Here is a 24,677-nt window from a genome sequence, read left to right on the forward strand (position 1 = left end):
TGCGTAATTGTCGTGCTCTCTCGCTTGTTGTTTGCTTGCACTAATGTTATAAATTCAGCACTGGCCCGATCGGGCAAGTATATGGAGACAGAAATATGCCAAAACAATTACAATTTGAATGGTGTAAATCTGAATTATAGACTTCTGAATTTGAATTATAAGTGGGATTTTGCCAAATGTAATATTACGTTGTATTTTAAATAGGTTTGAATTTGATTTTTTTAAACTCCAATGCTGGACATTTCATATTTAACCAAATTGAATAGTTTTATTTTTATGGCACAATTTTATAAATATGTTTTTTCAAACAGCACATTTTTGGTTCTGAATTCTTACACTGTAAATATGCCATTTTAAAAAATACAGCTTCAAGTTTTCAATATGAAGAAGAAATTCAGAACACCAAATTCATACATCAGATCCAAGTCGGATGTTATTTCAAACACTTGTTGGTGTTTGTAAGTGCATTTGAGCTCAAGACATGAACATCATGAATGATCATTGAGATGTGTGTGATTTAGCAGGCATGATTACATTATATGATTCATTTCATGCATATGTAGGCTTATTGTAAGGCATTTAATAGCTAATTTACACAGCGATAAAATTATAAAACAGTAAAAAGGCTTATACATTTTTACATTGTTATTATTAACAATTATCAACATTACCCAAAATCGAACTTTTTATGCTGCTTGTTTAAACTTATTTTGCAGCTTTGAAGATTTATGACAAGAACACGTGAAATGCTCAGTTTAAAATTATTCTGACAGTCAAACTAAAAATAAATGGCATAATGACTAAACATCAATAGGGATGTGCACGTGTGAGAATGACAGTCATACTGTGTTTGTAACGTTTGTTGGAGTTCGGTGTGTAAATTAGCCATTAAATGCCTTACAATAAGCATACAATTTGCATGAAATTAATCGTATAATGTAATCACGCCTGCTAAATCACAAATATCTGAATGATCATTCGTGATGTTCATGTCTTGAGCTCAACAAGTGTTTGAAATAACATCCGACTTGGATCTGATGTGGATTCCGATAATAGATTGAAGCAGAATAAATTCATTATTGAGTTATATGTGATGCGTACTCTTTCATACTAAATATACTTTATACTAAAACAAATACCAGAGACCGCTTAGACAAATGTCTCATGTGCTGAATCATAAAAGTTTAAGAACCACTTCATGGTCAGAATGGCGACCTTTTGAATCACGCCAGAGAATTATTGCACCTCAACCTTTAATTGGCCAAAATGCTCTGTTTGACTTTCCCGAGACCCTCTACTCTTCCCTGTGGAACACGGAAGCTTGATCTCTGAGCCACTTTCTGTAGATCTGAATTTCTGCGGTTTGAATTTTAGAATATTGAATTTGGTGTTCTGAATTCCTTCTTCATCTTGAAAACTTGAAGCTGTATTTTTTAAAACGGCATATTTACAGTGTAAGAATTCAGAACCAAAAATGTGCTGTTTGAAAATACATATATATAAAATTGCACCATAAAAAAAAAAAACAATTCAATTTGGTTAAATATGAAATGTCCAGGATTGGAGTTGAAAAAATTCGAATTCAAATCTATTTAAAATACAACGTAATATTAAATTTGGCAAAATCCCACTTATAATTCAAATTCAAAAGTCTATAATTCAGATTTACACAATTCAAATTGTTTTGTCGTATTTCTGGCTCCATACAAGTGACAGTTCTAGCAACTGGCCCGAATCCTTCTCACACTGGCCCTGGGCCATCGGCAGTTATTATTGTCGAGCCCTGTATTTGTACTGGTATGACGGAGATAAAATATGTAACAAAAATCTAGTACAGTTATTGGTTTTAAATTTACAAGGAACAAACAGAAATGCAAAAATCATGACCGTTGCCATCAGGTTTCCAGAACACTCCCCCCTTTTACCATCGGTCTTGCCAACAAATAGCCTAGTCCTGTGCCAAAGTCACGCAGGAAGCTGTGTAACAAACAGAAGAATGGCTTATTTGTTTTCTGTCTATCCACATTAAGATGGTATAGAACTTAGAAGTATTCTAACATTGAAAATGTTAAGCCTCACACACATTATCTTTAACAAATTGTTGGGGTTAGGTTGTTAATCTTTAATCTATTGCTAAATATGGGGACAGTTAGTATATACACTTTTTGTGGAAATTAGGGAATTAAAGCCTTGGCAAGATTTTATATGCTGTGAAAATGAAAGAATATACTGCATGTGCTCATGTCTGAACCAGTAAATGTCTGATGCATGTTTTTGCAGGTTTGGGGATTGTGAAAGCATTGGTTTTTGCCAAAGCTGTAATGCTTAAAAAAAAAAAAAAAAAAAAACAGTTATGTGGACACTGATTTATTTTAGAATTGAAAATGTTTTTGTTAAAATTGTTTGAAATGAAAACAATCTTTTATGTTTAATGAACAATAATTTGAAGTCTGGCCTGCTAGTGTTACCTTTAATATGTATGTGAATATTTATAATATGTATTTAATATGCATGATGTATCGTGATGGTGTTTGTTTCTTATATGATTCGCAGCACAAACTCCATAAAGACAGCGTGGCCATGACAAATGAATGGAGAGTGATTGGAGTTTTTAAAAGTGGAAGGGGCTCCATGACGAGTTTAATTAAGCAAAGAAGCAATACAGTGCTAAAAGTGGTGATCCTTGGGGTGAAAAACCTGCATTATTGGCATTAATTTCATGGTTTGAACAGTACGTTAAACACGTGACATCACTCTAAACGATATTGTGCGTAGTATCGTTCGGCTTCGTTTGCCTGAGGTGCTTTAGTTCATCCAGGAGAAAAAAGTTCAGCTTCTTGCATAGTACATCAGGCTTAAGACTCCTGTCAATGTCATCTGACGTGATCCAGTTGGTTTTGTGTAGCAACAGATTTATTATTAGGTCTGCGATTAATACTTTCTGTTCAATGTGTAAAAATGTTTTTTACACAGCATACTTTTTTTTACTTCCTGAAACTTCACGTGATGATTGTCTTGAGTTGTTCCTGGCAGGCAATATGGATAGTATTAGGGTGGGGGTGTGGTTATGCATTATGCTTGTCCCGGGTATAATAAACACGGGAGCAGATTTACTGTACGGAGAATGGAGAATTCACCCGCAAAGTGTGTCATACGTTTTTTTTAACATGCATTTTAATTTATGAGTAATCGGGTACTTTTTTGTGGGTTATAGTACTCAACTACAAAATTACAAAAAAATGCCCATACCTAGTGCAATCCCCAAACTGTAAATTCAGAAACTGATTGTAGACTTTGCCCCAAGATTATACGTGGTTCTCAAACGTCTTAGCGCAGTGACCTATTTGTCAGTACAAATAGCAAATTGCGCTTTGCGCCACTTCATTAACGTGCAATACACCCACAGTTTGTGGGCATACACCCACAGGTAGCGCAAACACTCCCACGCTGACTTGGGCTTTACGCTGGCACGAAATTATTATGGAATTAGCTCCCTTGGATAAAACATTGAGCATGGTTGTTGCGCTTAGCGCTGCATCTAGCGCGGTAATGTAAATGGGGTCCATAGTCTATTTGGTCACATGACAGTAGCATTACCCTGATATTTTGTCTTGATATAAAATGCCTCTTCATTTCCTTTGATCATGAGAACATGTTTATTGCTGGCCAACATAGATCTACATTGTAGGCTTGACTGGTGTTCTTACACTTTATGTCAGCCAGCATGTTTTTTTAAACGGCATGTCTAAATTGCTGTATTCAGGTTGTTTGAATGTTTTTTTCTGGTCAGATATTGGGCAGTGTACTTCTGTTTGTTGTCTCTGTTATTAATGTTATTAAATTATTATACTCTGTTAAAATGTTGTTTAGTGTTATAACCTTATTTTGAGTTCTTATCTGTTCTCACTTAGTAAGCCAGCCAAATGCCATGCACACAGTGAAACATCCCACTCTGTTTTGGTGAGAACATTTTTGCTTCTCTAAAACATCATACCACTGTTGCCCTCAATAATACTGTTACATCTCCAAACTACCTCACTGTGACATTTTAATTATTCTCTGTTCAGTTGTATTTCTAGAACAAAATTGTTTTTGGAAGATGGAAAGGATAGTGTTTAACAGGCTCCGTGAGATACTTTTAGCTGAAAGAAGAAGTAAGCTGGAGAAAAGGAGAAGCAGAGTTCACTCAAGATGGCCTACTGAAAGAGCTTTTTAATGTTCACAGGCCAAGGCTGATAAAATCTGATACTAAGTTTGTTTCAACTTCTCTGCAAAATAGCTGCGAAAATTTAAATTTAAGTTTAGAAATAAAGGAATGCTACTTAGCATATGCTACTTAGCTACCTAGATTTAAAGCTTTAATATAGTAAAACAGAATTTGATAAACTGTGTTTATGAACATCCATTTTTGTAAGACTGGATAAAGATAGCATCCTACATGATGTATTTTATACAGGACTGTTTTATCATTTACCCAACACGCCATGTGAATAGATGATAAATCAGTAGGACTACAAAACACTGAAAGTTGAAATTCCAACCTGGTTTCATGAAATTTAGGTGAACATGACAACATTTTTGCAATTCAAAATTTACTTGCTGTATAACACATTCGGCTGTAGGTTTCCAGTGAAATGTCCAGCTGGGGGCGCCAAAAGTGAATTAAGTGAAATAAGTCGAATTCGAATTCAGACGAGATTTTAAGGTGAATTTTGGATGGATGTTTATAAAACATACCTCCTTAACCTAAAACTTTTCCCTGAAACTAACCAAAAGTGTTTTTAAATATAAATGAGAATTTAAAAAGACATCCTTACCAAGTCAATGCTTAAAACTACCCTTACAAAAATGGAGAGTTCACTGCAAATTTGAAGCAAACTTGCAGCAAATTCCCCACTGATAATTTTCACATGAAATGAGCTTTGCAGCAAACTTGTGGCAAATTGTCTATTGGTCCAAAGGTTTGCTGCATGAAATGTGGACATCATTTATGAGGTGGCTAATTCGTGTGATGTCGCACGATTTTGTTCGCATAAACTCATACAATTTCATCACGTGCAAATTCCCAGATGTCTAATGTGGAAGCAAGTGCGAGATTCACGCATGAGGCTGCATTAAGGACATGCTTATTAATATTATGCCCTTACCCAATCCCCTTATCTAAACTTAACCATTCATTAGCGTGAGAAAACAAGATAAGAAGCTGTTGTGTGTGACAGAAGCAAGTAATTGTCGAGTATTAGATGTAAACGATGTCCTGCAACATCATTGGCTGTAGTGAAAGTCGTGGGAATTAAAATGAGTGCAGTCACTAATATCATAAGAATTAGCCACATTTTGAAAAACTTTCAAATCCTGACAATTTCGCATTGAGAAGAACTGTAAACTTCTGGCAAACATTTGAGGCAAATCACAAGCTAATTTGCATGTGAAAATGCGGCAAGGTTGCAGCTATTTTAGATTTTTGTAAGGGTGATAGTGCTAACCACGGAGCCACTGTGCTGCCACACAAGCTATTCGTTTTGGAATATATATATATATATATATATATATATATATATATATATATTAGGGCTGCACGATTTGAGGAAAATGTATTGAGGCTAATATTGCGATATGCGATTGCGATATAATAAACAAATGGTAACATGTGTCAACTTGCTTGTTTATCAAGGAAAATGCACAAATAGATTACTGATAATGCTGAAATGTGTATTTCTCAACTCAAACATACAAACTAGCAACAACAACAACTATAAATGCAGTGTTTTCAAATTAAAATATTTTTAATATCTTTGCATTACTGCAAACTTGTTATTTTCTCAATATTACACCTAATAAAATGGAACAATAAATAAGAACATACAAATTTTCATGAAAATAAGATTGTCCAAACAAACAGGGACATTTAATCAGGATGAAACATGTACTTTCTATAAACTCTTTTGAAAAGAAAACTGGATATAAAAGTGTGGTTCACTCAAACCACTAAAACTGTTGTTGTGTGTTTTTTTTTTAAATGACCAACTGGTATTTCCAAATCCTCTTTCTAAAAAGTTCTACTTATCGCTTGTACCTCTTGTCCAGTGTGTGGATAATTTTCTGAAATCCCACTTTGCTAACGGTGCATGTTGTCTCTTTATATCTCTGTGAAGACTTGTCATATTGCGTGACACTCGCAAACACATCTGTAATTGTGCTTTGTTTTGTTTGGCTTACTGGGCTTTTTAATGTAGTTTTAATCAATGAAAACTGTTGACATTTTAGTCATATTTTAGTAACATTTAGTCATATTGATATTTTAGTCACTGAACACTCTAAACATTTTAGCCATAAGAGTATTATTGATAAGCATTTGTCAATCTTGTCTATCCAAAACCAAAATATATATATATATATATATATATATATATATATATATATATATATATATATATATACACACACACATTTTATTGTTGCTGTCATTTTAGTGTTATTTTTCACATAAGATTGATCTTATGATGTTCTCAGAAATGATGCTACAAGTTGCAAGCTGCAAACAGCGGGGGTGAGAGACAAGCATCTCTGTGTTAGAGTGCGCATCACCCGGCAGAACTTTATATCTCTCCCGGTCTCGACTCCCGCTCAGATTGTGTCTCTTCCGCGACTGGTTGAAGCGGCTCTGACCGCACCGAGAATTACAGTTTTGGAGTTTGTGTTATTTACATGGCACGCTCCCGTATTATATGAACTTTAATTAAGGATGAAATAAAGATATATCGCCAAGCTGTGATCTGTGTTATTTTTTCTGGCCACCAGTTCAGTGTCGGTCTGCTCGGCGTCCATCTTCACCTGATTTCCACGCTGCACACCGGAAACTCACATGACATTACCACACGTGCCACTCCCTAAACTGAGACAGACTGGTCATCTTTTTATTAGCGGTGTAGAAAATGGGCAAACAGCTCTCAGAGAGAATGGGCTGTCAAGTCAACACATGCACTTATTTATTTAATATAATCGCAGCATTTTGCCGTCATATAATCACAGCACAGGCTGACATCGCGATTGCGATATGATTAATCGTGCAGCACTAATATATATATATGTGTGTGTTTTTCAAATGATGTGTTAGAGTAAAAGTGTTTCGATGTCATAAAATAGCAGGGTCTGAATAATAGAGAGAAAATAAGTATTTATCATACTTATATATACATACATAATCACCAATTAAAGTCATGATTTGAGAGAAAGGGAATAAAACACAGTTGTTGTAGTGCCTCTAGTGTTCATTTCTCCTGGAAACTGCAGGGAATTGTACCTGGAGACATGTATAATAAGTTTTGCAAAAATGTATATAAGTTGCACCTGATCATAATTACATTGTTAAGAGAAAAGCAAACAAAACAAAAAAAAACAGTTAAGTCGCATCTGTATATAAGTTGCACTGATGGAGGCGTAAAACCTTTGCCAAGTCAAATATGCAGATCATGGATGGTCCACTGTGGCAACCCCTAACGTGAGCAGATTTACATACAATAGGCCTGTTGTATTCTATTAATTCATTAAAGTTAGCAACTGTGGATATTTCTGATATTTGCAACACTCTCTGCAGTGTATTAATTTTCATGCTCACTGACTGAATTTTTTTACTACGAGTGTCATGAAATGTCATTTTGTGGGCATGTGAGGAGTTGTTTGATAGTAGTGTAGCGTTTGTTAGAACAATAATTTTACGATGGACAAAATATTTAAACTGATTGCATTAAGTACTTGGTAGGGGCAAACTATTCTGAATTGGTAACTTTAAAACGCTTCTTTATGACTGATGTTTCATTCGTTTTTGTGTGTGTGTGCTTCGGACTATACATCGCAGGATCTTTCAGCTGATGAAGAAAACAGAGACTTATAATATGGAAAATTCGGTAGAGTCACAATTTCACTATGAGACCAGGTTGTGAAATCCACTATGAGTAGGCTACAAGGGAACCAAGAATAGTTTGGGGGTTTCAAAAGGATTGGTTAAATACTGGTTAAATGAAGTTCAGCCAGACTTAGTGTGTCTGTAAAATTCTTGAGAGCGCTATATCTAAGCTCAACTTTCATACAAGCGCAAAGCACAAGTGGGAGGGAGTGTTTGCGCTATCAGTGGGTGTATGTGCACAAACTGTGGGTGTATTGAATGCAAAGTACAATATGCTTTTGTCCTGAGAAATAGGTTATTGCAACGTTTCAGAACCATATATGTATTCAGCGCACAGTCTAAATTCAGTTCCTGCATTTGCAGTTTGGAGATTCCACCAGCAGGTGGTAATAAATTTCATGTCCAAACTCTGAAAATATGGCGGAACATCAAATTAAAGGAACAATTCACACAAAAATAAAAATAATCTCATCATTTACTCTGTGTATATCACATATTTATGACTTTCTTCTTCAGCTGAACACAAACAAAGATTTTTAGAATATCTCAGCTCTGTAGGTCCATACAATGCATGTGGATGGTGATCAGCACTTTAAAGCTCCAAAAAGCACAGACAGTCATTGTAAAAGTAATCCATACACCACAGTGGTGAATGTCTTTTTAACTATAATTATTACCTTCCAGTCGCTCTCCAATACGTGTTCATGAGATGACCGAGTACACGCAGACGAGTGAATTAGGCACAAGAGAACTGAACCAATACAACAGGAAGTGCAGCTCGGTTTATTTTCAACAGAATGCTGTTCACAAGCTTCATTGGTTTTGCTTTCATTTGAACATGCAAGCATGCCTACGTCACATGGGAGGCTGCATGTACATGGTCCTTTCATGAACATGTACCCGGAAGTAAACAATTATAGTGAAAATGACTTATTTGCCAAATAAGATATAATAGCAAGTGATTTTCTATTACCAAATTAGCAATTTAGCATGACTACTCAAGGATAAGGTGGACAAGGATAAGTTTAATATTCGCTCTTAAGCGCGAAAGAATCCTCTGCATAGATATTCATATGTAGATACCTTATTTTTTGTATGTAGATACAGCTTGTCCTTTGGACCTTGATACTGTTTCCACACTGTGGAGCAGAGGGGGGCGGGACCGGGCTAGAATGTCGCACGCCCGGTCCCCAATCGGCCTGATGGGGCGCGCAAGGGATAAAGGTGGCCTGTGACGATGGTTTGAGAGAGAGAGAGAGAGAATTACGGGCATGTCTGTCATGTGTGTGTTTATGTTTGTGTGTTTTGGTTTAAGTTTTCATTAAATTATTATTTATATTGTCAAGCCAGTTCTCGCCTCCTCCTTGCCCATCTTAACCCCTTTACACTGGTGCCGAAACCCAGGAACAGAAAATAAAAATACGCCCCATGGAGCCCTCTCAGTTGGCCGATATCCTCCAGTCCCTTGCCAGGATGCACCAGGCCCACCAACAGTCCATGATTGAGCTGCGCCAAGACCAGAGGACCGCCACGCTATACAGAGCCTCCTTGGTCAGGCGAGAGACCCATCCCCGAACCCCATCATCCGCATTCAGCTGCCCCCCCCACGCTTCTGAAAATGGGGGAGAGTTACACGTCAGTCTAGTGTTGGTGTGGTCCCAGAGTCGAGAGAACAGTTTTATATACCTGAGTTGTATTTTTGAGAAATATTTTGTGTTACGGATAGTTAATTAATTAAATAACCTTACCTGAGTGGAGCGACTTGTCTTCGTGTCCTCCTTGAACCTTTACACACACTAAAGCAGTTTTTGCAGTGGTCTGAGCAAGGAGCTCGGTCTGAGGCATCTCCTCCATACACTTGCATTAAAATAGTTTCAAACATCTCTCCTTGTTTACCATTCCAAGATGGCACTGCAGTTGACGTATCCAAACCAGCTGAATGAGGCATCTATATATGATTGCTGAGGTCCTCTGTGGTAAGCCACACAGCTCTTCCTGATTTTTTTCGGATTTCACACATCAGAACTTTCCAACGCACTTATGTTATGCGAGAAGCTGCATGACCTCGAACATCATAAAAATGTAATTATTATTATGTAATAAAAAATCTAGACAGGCCCCATTTTTAGCAGCCATCACTCCAACACCTTATCCTTGTGTAATCATGCTAAATTACTAATTTGTTATAAGAAAATCACTTGCCATTATACCAAACACAGTTGAAAGCTATTTGGTTTGTTAAATGAAGCTTAACATTGTCTTTGTGTTTGTTTTTTAGTTGCCACAGTATGCAATAGACTGGCATGTCTTCAGGTCGATATTAGGTCAAATTGTTTTAAAAAGAAGCAGCATTCTCAATCATTGTTTTGAGGAATGAAGGCTATATAATGCTTGAAATTTCCCCCCTGCCTCCAAAAAACATAACCCCCCCCGGAATATTTCATATAAAGGTGTACTCTTCAGTCTTCAAAGAAAAAAGACTACTGGCTCTAACAAGGACAGAAAGAGATGTGGGAGGCCAGATGTACAACTAAACAAGAGGATAAGTACATTTTACATGATAATGATAAGTACAGTCTAGTTTGAGAAATAGACACCTCACAAGTCCTCAGCTGACAGCTTCATTGAATTCTACCCGCTCAACACCAGTTTCATGTACAACAATAAAGAGAAGGGGTGCAGGCCTTATGGGACGAATTACAAAGAAAAAGCCACTTTTGAAACAGGAAATCAAAAAGAAAAGGTTAGAGTGGCAATAATTAGAAAAGAGAGTTATGGATCTTAAACCCATTGAGCTTTTGGGGGATCAGCTAGACTGTAAGGTGAGTGAGAAGTGAGCAAGTGCTACAGGAAGTGTGAGGCGAAATGTCACATGAGTATGTGGACAAACTGACAGCCAGAATGCCAAGGATCTGCAAAGCTGTCATTACTTTTATTATTTTTGATGAGAACACTTTGAAGTATTTTTTAAATTTTTTTTTTATTGTAATAGTAATTTTTCATGTTATTAATGTCCCGACTGTACATTGTGATCAGTAGAATGGCACTTTGGTGAATAAAAGTACCAATTTCTTTCCATAAGAGCAAAATCTGTACATTATTACAAACTTTTGGCCGCCAGTGTAAGTACTTTTTGGAGCTTCTGAAATTTTGCACCCATTCACTTGGACCTACAGAGCTGTGATTTTCTTCTAAATCTTTGTATGTCTTCTGCTGAAGAAGAAAGTCTTAGACAGCTGGGATGGCATAAGGGTGAGTAACTGATGAGAGAATTTTTATTTTTGGGTGAACTGAGCTTTAAATCCCTGACAATCACAGCTGTAGCCATTTTGTGAAGATTTTTTTTTTTATTTGTTTTGGTTTAGGATTAGATCATGGTTTATTTTCTATTATAATTATGTTTATATCCATCCATCCATCCATCCATCGTCAACCGCTTATCCTGTGTACGGGGTCGCGGGGGGCTGGAGCCTATCCCAGCTAACATTGGGCGAAAGGCGGGGGACACCCTGGACAGGTCGCCAGTCCATCGCAGAATTATGTTTATATTTACAATTTATTTTTACACCTGTTGTCGTAGATTGATTTTTAAGTCACTGCAAAAAAGTTGGAGAGGGTAAAATAAATTAACATCAACAATTAACTTGCAAACCACACAAACACCTCAAAGACTAAGGGACCTATTTTAAGAGTGCTAGCACTAAGCACAGCACTATGCCATAATTCATACACGCAAAGTCAACGGGCATGGTCATGATGTTTTGGTATTTTTGTGAAAGCATGTCCAAAGTCTAGATGCTAGTGGGTTTTGTGAAAATGTGCATGCAAAACGCTAACGGACTAGTTCAAGTGCAATTTAACCTGGAGGCTATTCTCCGGATATTACACCGTCTGCATCCTATAGCTCATTCTCTGTCAAGCATTTGGAAAGTTGTGAGGTTGACGTTTCAGAGAATGTCTCCGCTCATCAAGTAAAATGTGTTAGTGGGTAAGATGTGACTCCTCCCCTAATCTAGAACACTGTGCACAATGTTTTTCATATGACCCTATATTTAGAATGGGCTCTTCATAAAATGTTTGTGATTGAAAAAAGTGATTTTCACTTTCATGTCATATTTCTATGACTCCTGCATGTTGTGGCTGTATGACAAAAGTTATAATTGTCAATTAATTTCTATGGTATTGTAATTGTGATTAATTTAAAATTGACATTAAAATACTTATTATGTGTGAGGCATCTTTATGCTGTAGGCTATTCCTTATGCTGGCTACCCATCCAGAATGAGCTGAGAACTGTGGGTTTGTATCACTTGACAGTACCTAAACTGTCAACTTTACATTGGCCCTCTTATTGTAGCAGCATGAAAATGTCTGAAATGTTTCAGATTTTACACAGGGAGCAGAGAAACTGGCATGTTTGTGATTAGTTACAATACTTGATTGATTATAATACATGCACAGTACAAAATAGTGAAAAATTATAAAAGTTCAGAGAAATGTCTTGCAGGAGAAATTGGGCTTGTTGCTTCAAATGTTAAATCTGAAGCTTGAAATCTGGGTAATCTAGATGCAGATTTTGTTATGTTGCTCATGTTTCCATGATGTTGCATTATATAGTTTAAGAAATATTGCAAAAGTTTTCATCTCAAGACAATGCAGATACACTTGTCAGTGCTTTTGTTAGAAGTTGGATTTATTATTGTAATGTTTTTTTAGGGTCCCCAAAGAACCTTTTTTTATTCTCTGCAACTTGTTTAGAATGCAGAAGTAAACTGATCCTAACTCAAACAAAGAAGATAGCACATTTCATCCTGCTTTAAAATAACTTTTACTATCAAGGATTGATTGCTTTTGCTTGCTTTAAAAGCTATAAATGACTATTTTGGAATTGTCTGCTTTTATGTTCCTACATGTGACTTGAAAACTTCCCGTTTTTATACTCCAAAACTTTAGAACTTAATACAATATTTTAAGTATGATGATTCAGGTTGGGTCTTACTTGCAATGGACAAGTGAGCCAACTTAAGCATTTTTGCCATGCAATGCTTGTAATAAACTGTGGTATAAACAATGTTAGGTCCAAACACCTGGACCTTTACTTGATTGTTTGTGAAGGTAATTATTCAGAATAGTTTATTTTCCCCAGGGTGTTCCCACATCTTTTCTACTATTTTTTTTTTTGCCTCAGATCATCCTTGCCTTCCAATGCCAGCCTCTCCTCCAAACCAGCAGACTTCATGACCACTGAAGACCCCTCTGTCTCATCTTCTATGGAGCCTAACCAGGAGATTTCTTGGTGGTTGAGCAGTGTGCACCTGCCCCAGTATACTGCCAGCTTCGCCCGGGCTGGCTACCATTACCTTAAGGACCTCAGGGGCCTAACAGAGGAGAAGCTTCTCAAGGTGGACAATATTCCCACAGGACACCGGCGGAGGATCTTAAGCAGCCTGGAGACCCTGATGGTGGAATCCGATGGAGGCAAGGGTTTAGTTCCAGTGAGGAGAAAGCCGATTCCTAGACCTAGACAGGTATTTACCAGGGATAGGCAGAAGGGAAGATCTTGCCAGCATCCTCAGGAAAATAACATCCAGATGGAAATGCAAACTCTTTCTGTAAGGACACTTTCTAGCAGTGCATGTCATGCTGCTTCCTCCAGCCGTAGCTCCGCCTCTGAGCTCAGCAGCAACAGATCATTGGAGAACTCCTCAAAAGAGCCATCCTGCTTTGGAGCAGAAACTATTCCAGACCAAAATTATGATTTTTCTTCAGAAAGAGCACCTGTAGGGTTTCACGGAGAAATGGTCGAAAATGAAATATATGAGCAATGCCCCATGGTTAAGGCACCTTCAAGTCCAAGGTCCACATGTTCCTCTAAGCTACGTCACAGGCCTGTTCCAGAGATCCCTAAACATACCTTCATACCACCTAATGACTGGTGAGTAAATATGCAATTGACAAATTACATTTTATTTATTTATTATTTATTTATTTGTTTCTCAAATTTCAAAAATTGGAAAAAGTGCTGTACCTTGTTGTCTTAGAACTGTCGGTTATACAGAAAGTATAATTAAAACTAGATTATATAATAGTGGCAATCTAATAGCATCTAACTTTAAATGTTTTTTTTTTAATTATAATTATATATTCAGTACTGTTCACATAAAATGTTTCACAAAAGCATTTGTCTTAAGATGGTTATTTATATCTTCAGCTTTAGTGTGTCAATAGGAAATATAAATGTTAAAACTCACAAACATTACTTTTGCAAATAGAAAAGATTAGAATAGAAGAACAGAGAGCCCTGAAACAGATATCATGACCCCCACAAAGCCCCCCAATAAACATCGAGTCAGTCTGAGATTACATGAAGAGACAATGGAGACAGCCTAAATAGATAGAAGATCTGTGGTGAATTCTCCAAGAAGCTTGGAACATTATATCTGCCAACAACCAAGAAAAACTGTGTCCAGGTGTAACTAGGAGAATTGGTGCTGTTTTAAAGGCAAAAGTGGCCATACCAAATATTGATTTAGCTTTTTTATGTTTACTGGACTTTGTATGACATTAAGTTATAAATGAAAACTATTTATGACATTATTTTTGAAGACATCCTCACTATGCAACATTTTTCACAAGTGCCTAAAACTTTTGCACAGTACTGTTTATATAAACATGTGTTCCACAACTGCTTATTTTTTCATGCACCTGGCCCCCAGTAAGATTGGACATCCTTATTTATGCTTTTGCCTCACACTTTTATCCAAAGTGACTTAATGTGCATTTGGGATATACATTTGATCAGTGTATGCATTCCCTAGAAATCAAACCAATGACCTTTGCATTGATAGGTAGCCTCATTTTAAGTCATTTTGAATTGCATCTACTAAATAATAACATAAATGCTGGATGAGCAGCAATTTTCTCCAACTTAATGATAAGAAAAGTGAAATTATAATTTTTGGTGGTAGTGGTTGTGCTGAAACATATAAAGAATAGTTTCGGGCCCTTGTCTTCTTGTGTGAGTTACCAAGTGAGAAATCTGGGTTTTATTGTTGATTCAAGGTTCTGATGTACAGTGCATCTGGAAAGTATTCACAGCGCTTCCCTTTTTCCACACTTTGTTATGATACAGCCTTATTCCAATATTTATTAATTTTATTATTTTCCTCACAATTCTACAAACAATGCCCCATAATGACAACATGAAAGAAGTTTGTTTGAAATCTTTGCAAATTTATAAAAACAAAAAAATGAAAAAAATCACATGCACATAAGTATTCACAGCCTTTGCTCAATACTTTGTTTAAGCACCTTTGGCACCAATTACAGCCTCAAGTCTTTTTGTGTATGATGCTACAAGCTTGGCACACCTATTTTTGGGCAGTTTCTCCCATTCTTCATTGCAAGAACTCTCAAGCTCCATTAGGTTGGATGGGGAGCGTCGATGCACAGCAATTTTCAGATCTATCCAGAGATGATCAGTCGGGTTCAAGTCATTCACTAACGGACATTCCGCTAGTTGTAAAAACTTCAAGGATGATCAGTGGAAACAGGATGCACCTGAGCTCAATTTTGAGTGTCATGGCAAAGGCTGTGAATTCTTATGTATAAGTGATTTTTCCATTTTTTATTTGTAATAAATTTGAAAAGATTTCAAACAAACAACTTTCACGTTGTCATTATGGGGTATTGTTTGTAGAATTTTGAGGAAAATAATGAATTTAATCCATTTTGGAATAAGACTGTAACATAACAAAATGTGTAAAAAGGGAAGCGCTGTGAATACTTTCTAGATGCACTGTATGTTTAAAGCATTACATGGTATTGCCGCAAATTATATATTGGAATTGATTAACACTTAACTCTACTATGAGACCTCTTAGATCTAATAAGCAATTGATGCTCCACAGACACGTTTTAAAGGTAAGGCAGATTGTGGATTTGATTTGCGGCACAGAGATTGTAGAATGCTCTGTCACTGTCAGTTAGATCATCGGACACGAGAGGAGTATTTAAGACACGTTCGAAAACATATTTATTTTCTGTGACATATGAAAATTGATAGAATGTTATTAGCTAGAAAATCTAAAATGTATTGTTTATTGTACTGTTTTATTATGTTTATTATGTGTTTATTGATGCATTGCTTTTTAGTATGTTTGATTATGTTTTTAAATTTACAGCACTTTGGTATGACTTTGTAGTCATTAAAGTGCTTTATAAATAAAATTGTATTGTATTGTATTGTATTATTAGATATTTAGGGATATTCATTCAGAAATCCAGATGATTTTAAAGTGTTGACTAATTTATTCTTAAATAAATGTGTGTACAGGAGTGTGACAGTGAACAGCACTGACCATCTCACAAGATCTGAGGCACCCACTTGCCCCACAACCATTCAGAAAGGTACACTGTACTTTTATTTTATTTCAGTTTTAGATGTTTACATTTTATATATTGTGATTCGTGGTGGAGTCATGCCATTTGCTCTATTAAAACAAACAGGATTTTAAATGTACTCTGGGAAAGAAACAAAACCAATACAGCACTCTCAATGGAATAGGCTCTTATCTCTTCACGCATGCATTTGGAGAGGCCTAGCTTAACTTTATAAACTGGAAAGATTTGTCTTTGAAACTGCCTTTGGCTTTGAAATGTTCCATTGTGTCCCTGTTTCGAGCACGTAGCAGTGTGTGTAATTGCAGTAGGAAAGGTGCTTTTAGTGTCCTAGAGGAATTATTTGGAAATTGTTTGTGTGAGACAGTGTGTGCGTAGTCGGGAATTGGGAGTTTCACTGAAGTCTGAAAACAGGCTTAGGTGTAAAAGTGGTTTAATAATGCCATATCTACTAGATATACAACCTAATTTTGTTCTAAAATAAAAAGAATAAAATGTAATGGAAAGGTAAATGAAGTTTTGAGAAAGTTGAAAGTACTCCACAAAAAAGTGTGTAGACTGAAATCGGGGAACTGAAAACATGATTATCAGAGAATATACTGAAAAAAAATCTACAGTATGTCTAATCATCTTGGACTATTAGATATTGTTTTAACACCCTCAAGTTCAGGATGACAGCATAAAGGAAGGCAAAAATTATTGAAATATCCCCCATTATTTAAAAAATGCTCATTGAGATCAGGTCACAATTTACTTTCATTATATGGAAAATAGATGGAGTGAAATTGAATAGTGACTGAAGCTTATATTCTGCCTAACATCTCCATTTGTGTTTCACATAAGAAAGAAAGTCATATGGGTTTGGAAGGTTAGGGTGATGAAATGATGGCAGAATTATAATTTTTGGGGAACTGTTCCTTTAAAAGGGTAGTTTACCCAAAAATTACAATTCTCTCATTATTTTCTGATCCTCATGCCATCCCAGATGTGTATGACTTTCTTTCTGCTGCAGAGCACAAGGAATTTTAGAAGAAAATTTCAAGTGAATGGGTGTATGGGTGCCAACATTTTGAAGCTCCAAAAGCACATTAAGGCAGCATAAAAGTGATCCATATGACTCCAGTAGTTTAATCCATCTGTTCTGAAGTGATATGATAGTTGTCAAATCCTTTTTTTTACTATTAATCTCCACTTTCATTTTCATATTCCTCTTGTGTTTTTGGTGATTCACATTATTCATGCATATTGCAAACTACTGGGCAGGGAGGAGAATTTATAGTAAGAAAGGACTTAAATATTGATCTGTTTCTCACCCACACCTATCATATCCCTTCAGAGGACATGAATTTAACCACTGGAGTCTTATAGATTACTTTTATGCTGCCTTTATGTGCTTTGTGGGGCTTCTACATTTTGGTATCTATTCACTTGCATTGCATGGACCTACAAAACGGAAATATTCTTCTAAAAATCTTTGTGTTCAGTGGAAAAAAGAAAGTCATACACATCTGGGATGGCATGAGGGTGAGAAAATGAGAATTTTCATTTTTGGGTGAACTATCACTTTAATTGAAATAAACAAAACAGGGTTGCATTTCCCAAAGGCATTGCAAGCTTAAGTTGATCGTAGATACGATTGGCACCAATGGATTCTATGATCTACTTACAGTAGGCTTATGATGCTTTTGGGAAATGCAGCCCAGGGCAGTGTTTGTGAAAGAGAGAGAGTATCATCTGTACTGTAGTTAGAAGGTCAATGCTTGATAATGATAAACGATGACACTGATTTGAAATGGCACCTCTGTTACTGGGTTAAGATGTGATACAATGCATTACAGTTCTGTCATAGATAACATACTGTTGTCTTGATCAAACACCCTACAGTACGGTCTTATCTTACAGGGAGCCCTGTCTATTAGCTATATATCTGTGTGTGTCCATCCAAAGGGAATAGTCTGGAATTCATGCTACCCCTTACTGTCTCTGCAGAGATATGGTGGTCATTTGTCACCTTGACAACCAGTCACCCAAGCTGCTCCCTCTTTGGTACATTGAGGACAATGTGTGGGATCTCATTTTATGCTTGTTCTTCTCTAGCTTGCTCTTTTTCCATTTCTTGCTTTCATTTTCTTACTGTTTTTCTTTTCTCTCTGTCTTCTCCTTAACCCTCCGCACAGGTTCTTAACTCAAAAACCCCAACCTGTTTTGCTGTAACAATTAATTGTGTTATTTACAGCGCCACTTACAAGTAACTTGCCCCCCATTGACCCCTATGGAGAGCTTTTCCTGTACAATACTGCAGAAAACAAACTGGTGAGTGAAGACACCAACCTGTTGTTAAGAAACTGTTCTGTGAGGATGTATTGAAATTTGCTTGTTCTAAAACAAACAACCTATTTCTCTGATCAGTTGTAAGAAACATAATCTGAAAACTGATTCTCAGATATATAGCTTCTTCGTATACTTAACACCACTTCCATATTAGTAACAGTTTCAGTAATGCTTTCATAATAAAGATTATTGGTTCATTTGAGTTTCATATAAATGCGTATGACAGTGTGTTGCACAATTTTAACTGGATTGTTTGTATTTGTTTTTGAGGTTTTGGGCAAAGATGTACTGGCCGATCAAGGAATAAAAGAGAACTTGGAACAACAGAAGTTGAGGTAAACAATGTGGTGTACTTATTTTTAAAGGAATGGTTCTCACAAAAATGAAAATTCTCTCATAATTTATTCACCCTCATGCCAACCGAGATGTGTTTGACTGACTTTCTTATACAGATCACAAACAAGGATTGTAAGAAGAATATCTCATCTCTGTATGTCCATACAATACAAGTCAACAGGGTCCAAGACTTTGAAGCTCAAAAAAGACAAAAAGGCAGCATAAAGATAAACCAAATGACTCCAGGGGCTAAATCCATGTGAATATGAAGAAATCATTGATGTTTCACTCCACACGAGGCACTCAAATCGATTTAAAGTCAAACGCTGTGGCTATTCATGTTCCGATTCAAGTGTGTGCGACATGTGTAAGCCTTCGGGCACAGGGGGCATGGAAAGGGCCTCTTTCCAATATGAGTGTGACATGTGTTTGCTCAAGTCATATCGTGACTTCCATGATAGTTGTGTGTGAGAACAAGTCAATATTTAAGTCCTTTTTTACTATAAATCTCTACTTTCAAACAGCCCTCCTAACCTCTCTTCTTCTTTGATTTTGCCGAATCACATTCTTCCTGCATATCGCCAACCTACTGGGCAGGGAGGAGATTTTATAGTAAAAAAGGACTTAAATATTGATATTTTTCTCACCTACACATACTGTATCATATCGCTTCTGAACACATGGATTAAACCACTTATGGATTACTCTTTAGCAACCTGTATGTGTTTTTTGGAGCTTCAAAGTTTTGGACTCGGCTGACTTGCATTGTATGGACCTGCAGAGCTGAGATATTCTTCTAAAAATAATAGTTTGTGTTGAGTAGAAAGAAAGAAATAAAATCACACATCTGGGATGGCATGAGGGCCAATAATGAGGACTTAATTTTAGTTTTTGGGTGAAATAATCCTTAAAGCATTCCATACACATAGTTTTCAATCTGAAGAAAAAAAACTGTTAACACTATTGTGAATTTTCATATTGTTCTATGATGGTTAGTTGGTCTGGTGGACAGGAGGACCAACAGTGCTGGTTATGTCAACAGGGATAAATAACCTAATTCTCTCTCTTTTTTCTTTTTTCTTTTTTGTCTTGACATATTGTTTGTAGATTTTCACATGTCCTATTGTAATACACGAAGGAACTTCTTGCACAGCATTCTGGTTTGCAGTCTGTGATGAGTTTCAGGCATTGTTCCATTGTAGCAGCTACCAGAAACTGTTGAAGTTCCTGTGAAAAGCACAGCTTACTTAAACTGTTGACGTATTTCCTACTGAAACATAAAGTTGGGGCGGGACTTGTTGAATGGCTTGTGACATTTTTTTAAATAGCCAATAAGTGCCTCACCCCACCCCCACAAAAACAGCACATCGCAGACTTCACTAATGACGAGTAGGGAGCTGTTGTGCAAGTCATGAAGATGAAGCAGAAACAAGCAAAGAAACATTACAACATATCAATGTTTTGAATCACACTACACTAATTAGAAAGAGCAAAGAAAACTTGTGATGTACATCCCAAGAAATCACTGAAAATGGCTGCATTAAATATAAACTCCAAATAATTTCATTGCTCCCAAGTCCTGTGAGCGTCATCCAATCAGTCCCTATGCCCTATTCCCTTTAAAGACAATTACCCTCCACTCCGAGGACTTCAGGGGTTGAAAGGTGATAACAGGCAGTCACAACTTACTTCTACAATGATTATTATTGGAAATTCTGTTTGGAAAGCCCCACAACATGTATTGTGCTCTCTTTGAAGTGCCCTGTGAAGGAACCATCAGCACAAGTGAAAACACAGCCATATGCAGTGTGCAGATAAATGGGGCAGATGCCTTCTCGTTCTAGAATGCATTTGATTGCATTTTTTGCCAGAAGAGTGAGACTACAAAATTGAAATGCTTATATCAACTGAAAATGAATTTTGTCTACATTTAGAAGTACACTGGCATATAGATGACCCTAAAGCTAATAGATATGGACTAAAAGCAGCACAGATTTTAAAGACAGTTCACTGCTGCATTGTTGAATTCTGGATTCTGATAATTGAACATGAATGCACACCTGAGGTGTAATGGCCATTACCACCTCGGGTGTGCTATAATTTTCAATAATTCAGTGGTTAATTAATCCTTACATGATCTATTTCTAACTCTGCGTTTGACCAGTGTGTAACTAAAAATTAATCTGGTCATCATTTCAAAGATCTTTAAAGAAATTGGATTTATTACTGTCTAGGAAAAAACAACTGTTGACAGATTTTCAGGTGGTAGAGCGGGTCGCCACTAATCGCAGGGTTGGCGGTTCGATTCCTGGCCCACATGACTAATGCCGAAGTGTCCTTGGGCAAGACACTGAACACAGAGTTGCTCCCAATGGCAGGCTAGTGCCTTGCATGGAAGCTTTGCCGGCATTGGTGTATGAGTGTGAGTGTGTGTGTGTGAATGGGACACAGTGTAAAGCGTTTTGGTAACCGCTAAGGTTAAAAAGGCGCTATATAAATGCGGATCATTTAAAAATTATACTTAAGAAGTTACTTAATTTTTGTAAATGTTATTATCTAGCCTTATTATCCACGGATATAAATGCATTATTTGCCTTTATGTGTTAGCTTTACTAACCTGAACTCAATGGCATCCTTTTCAATAGCTAAACCAAAACCACAAAAAATTTATTTCTATTTTTATTTTTCCAGGAATAAGCAGACAAGATCCAAAGAGAAGCTGAACAATAACAATAAGCAACAACTTTCCAAGCAACATTATGATGATGATGATGATGATGATGATAGTGATTACTCCACTGTCCAAGCATCCACGCTCAGTCAGGAATCAACTAGTAAAATCTCTTCAAAACAACATCCAACATCTGTTCTTCTCTCTTGCACTGGACAAAGGGATGTGAATGACGTATACAGTGTGCAATCAGATGACATATCAGGTCTAGTTAGATGTACTCTTCCTCCGCAAGGAGAAGTTTCCATTTCACCCTACGCCTGCTTTTATAGTGCCCCTAAAACTGCTACTAAAGCAGGCTGGCTGGATAAACTGTCCCCTCAAGGGTAAGGACCTGTCTGATACTTTTTGTGGGGGTTTACACTCCTTTACTTTTCTTCTTTGTAAGTTTAAAATGATCTGCATGCATAATTGGAGATGTTTTCAAGCAAGCACATCATGTTTTAGCTGATGTTTCAGTTCAGCATAGTATTTCACACTTGTATTGCTGTATTGCTTTTCATAACTCTACAAACCAACCTGCTGAACCCACTGTTAAAAAAAGGCTTCCTGTTAATTTCTTTTGCTCTTCCTCTTTGTGGTTTCTTTTATCATCTGACATAGACCACATTGGCAGTTGAGTGTTGGTAATAGCCAGATAGTCATTTTATGCGAATAAGTTGGTGCTGAAATCCCCTCAGCAAAGGTTTTTAAAACTGTTTTAACATGAAAAATTCAGTTTAACATAAAGCTGAAGTGTGTTCTTTTTGGATGTTAAAATAGTTTCTCCAATTGCAGCTTAATATGCATAGACAAAGTAAACCACCAGCATTTTAAAAACGTAAAAGTTTAATAAATGCTTTAAAAACATTGCTCTGATTGTTTGAGCATCTCGACTGCCCAACACAGCAACATTGACCAATGCGTGAGTCATTTGCTGACCAAAGAGAGGAGAGTATTTGTGGGAAAGCTCTTTGAAAGCAATGCTTTTATTTGGAATTCTGTTTGGTGACGCTAATGGTGCAGAAATGTCACATTTCAGCTTTAATTAACAATACTTAAGAACAACCGTCACACTAAATACATTTTTCTCAGTATGACACAAGTTTCATGTTGTACTTGTAGGAACTGCATCTTTCAGAGAAGATATGTGAAGCTTGAAGGAGCAAATCTTACTTACTACAACAGTGACAAGGTGACAAACCCATACTTGCTAATTCTCACACTCACCAGGGCTCTGCCATGTACTCATTTATGTTTGAACCAGTTCTCAGCTTAGTATGTACTATTAGTTTAAATATCTTGTAGGGGACAAACTGCTGCTAATCCCTATCTTAAAGGAATATTCCGGGTTCAATAAAAGTTAAGCTCAATCAACAGCATTTGTGGCAGAATTCTGATTACCACAAAAATGAGCAAGAATGAATGTACATTAAGGGTTTTTATAAAATGAGCTGCATTCACTTAAATTTCAAGTGCCTCACTTTAACCTCAGTTTTTGCTTTTTGTAATTAAAAGGAAGGACGAGTCGAAATAACTTTTTGTGGTAATCAACATTATGCCACAAATTCTGTTGAATGAGATTAATATGTATTGAACCCAGAATATTCCTTTAATTTCCACTTCTGGTGGGATAAATCAAAAAGTTCCTGCATTGTTGTCAACACTCACTTAGTCTTTTTCCAGATATGGTATTACCACAGTTTGAAAGAAACTGTGGGTACTCTCGTCTTTCCTTTTGTCCTCTTAATGCCAATTGTGACGAGGGCGGGCAGAGCCAGGCCGTGACCACACACGCCTGCCCCCCAATTGGGCTAATCAGCCGAGGAGAGGGATAAGTGCAGCGGAACACTGCAGTTCGAGAGAGAGAGAGAGAGCCACATGCAGCTGCCATGTGTGCGTTTATGTTTTTGTGTCTTTTTGTTTAAGTTCCTATTAAAATATTACTTCGATTTTTCCTGCCTCCTCCTTTCCCATTCAACCCTGTTACATTGATGGCACAGTCCAGGAAGGAGGAGGGATGTGCTGTCCTGGAGTCCTCACCACTGCCATCCACCCAAAAGAGCAGCCGCGGCCATCCGTCGGGGGACGGAGGGTTTGCTGCCGGCCACCTGTACGTGGAGGAATGGCCACCACCCGTGAGGGGAGGAGGGACTCGCTGCCAGCCACCTGAAGTGGTGGAGCTGCTGCCAGGGGCAGAGGAGTTCCCTATAGGCCGCCAAAATGCGGAGGGGCATTCCATCCACCAGGGGTCGGAGGACTGGCTCAGGTTCGCCCAGGGAGGAGCGGCTGTCGTCTGCCAGAGGGTGGAGGAGTGATCAAGGACGAAGTGACGGCTTGTCTGGGAACTGGCGAGCATGTTTTTTATCTCTCTCTCCTCTCTCTCTCTCTTTCTCATTTTTTGTTTTGTTTTTCCCTCCCCTCTTCCCCCTCCCGAGCCCTAGCGAGGCATGGTTTTCCATGCCTCGCCTGCCATCAGGAAGGTGGGTCCCCGGAAAAGAGGGGTGGGACATACGTCCTGCTGGGGGTCCCCGGCCTGAGGCAAAGTAGTGAGGGTTGTGATGAGGAGGAGGGCGGGGCCAGGTCGTGACTATGCACGCCTGGCCCCCAATTGAGCTAATCAGCCGAGGAGAGGGATAAGTACAGCAGAACGCAGCAGTTTGAGAGAGAGAGAGAGAGAGAGAGAGCCACATGCAGCTGCCATGTGTGGGTTTATGTTTTTGTGTCTTTTTGTTTGTTCCTATTAAAATATTACTTTGATTGTTCAGCTGGTACCCACCACACCTTCTTTACCATTTCAACCCTGTTACACCTATCAAAAGAGGACCATCAGTGGGAGCAGCCTGTTCCAGCTTTTACACACATCACTCACTTCTCTCTCTATGGCCCAAGGTCAGAAATTAATTAGAGCTCAGGCCACACATGCCAGTGAAAGTTACATTTTTTTTTTTTTTTTTAAATGTGGGGCAAATGATTCCCTAATTAATTCCTCCA

General features: G+C 37.4%; 1 protein-coding gene across 1 annotated transcript in view; it reads left to right on the plus strand.

Moving 5' to 3' along the window:
* The window catches only part of LOC127651108 (arf-GAP with Rho-GAP domain, ANK repeat and PH domain-containing protein 2-like), a 125,162-nt gene that overhangs the window by 5,179 nt on the left and 95,306 nt on the right, over nt 1–24,677 (plus strand). Inside the window, exons 2-7 of the mRNA XM_052136824.1 lie at nt 13,095–13,841; nt 16,242–16,315; nt 18,543–18,619; nt 18,908–18,972; nt 21,665–22,030; nt 22,809–22,878. Coding sequence (XP_051992784.1) covers nt 13,095–13,841; nt 16,242–16,315; nt 18,543–18,619; nt 18,908–18,972; nt 21,665–22,030; nt 22,809–22,878 — 1,399 coding nt within the window. The remainder of the gene's footprint in view (nt 1–13,094; nt 13,842–16,241; nt 16,316–18,542; nt 18,620–18,907; nt 18,973–21,664; nt 22,031–22,808; nt 22,879–24,677) is intronic.

This window comes from Xyrauchen texanus, chromosome 1, assembly GCF_025860055.1.
Source record: "Xyrauchen texanus isolate HMW12.3.18 chromosome 1, RBS_HiC_50CHRs, whole genome shotgun sequence".
In the NCBI taxonomy this organism is placed as follows: Eukaryota; Metazoa; Chordata; class Actinopteri; order Cypriniformes; family Catostomidae; genus Xyrauchen; species Xyrauchen texanus.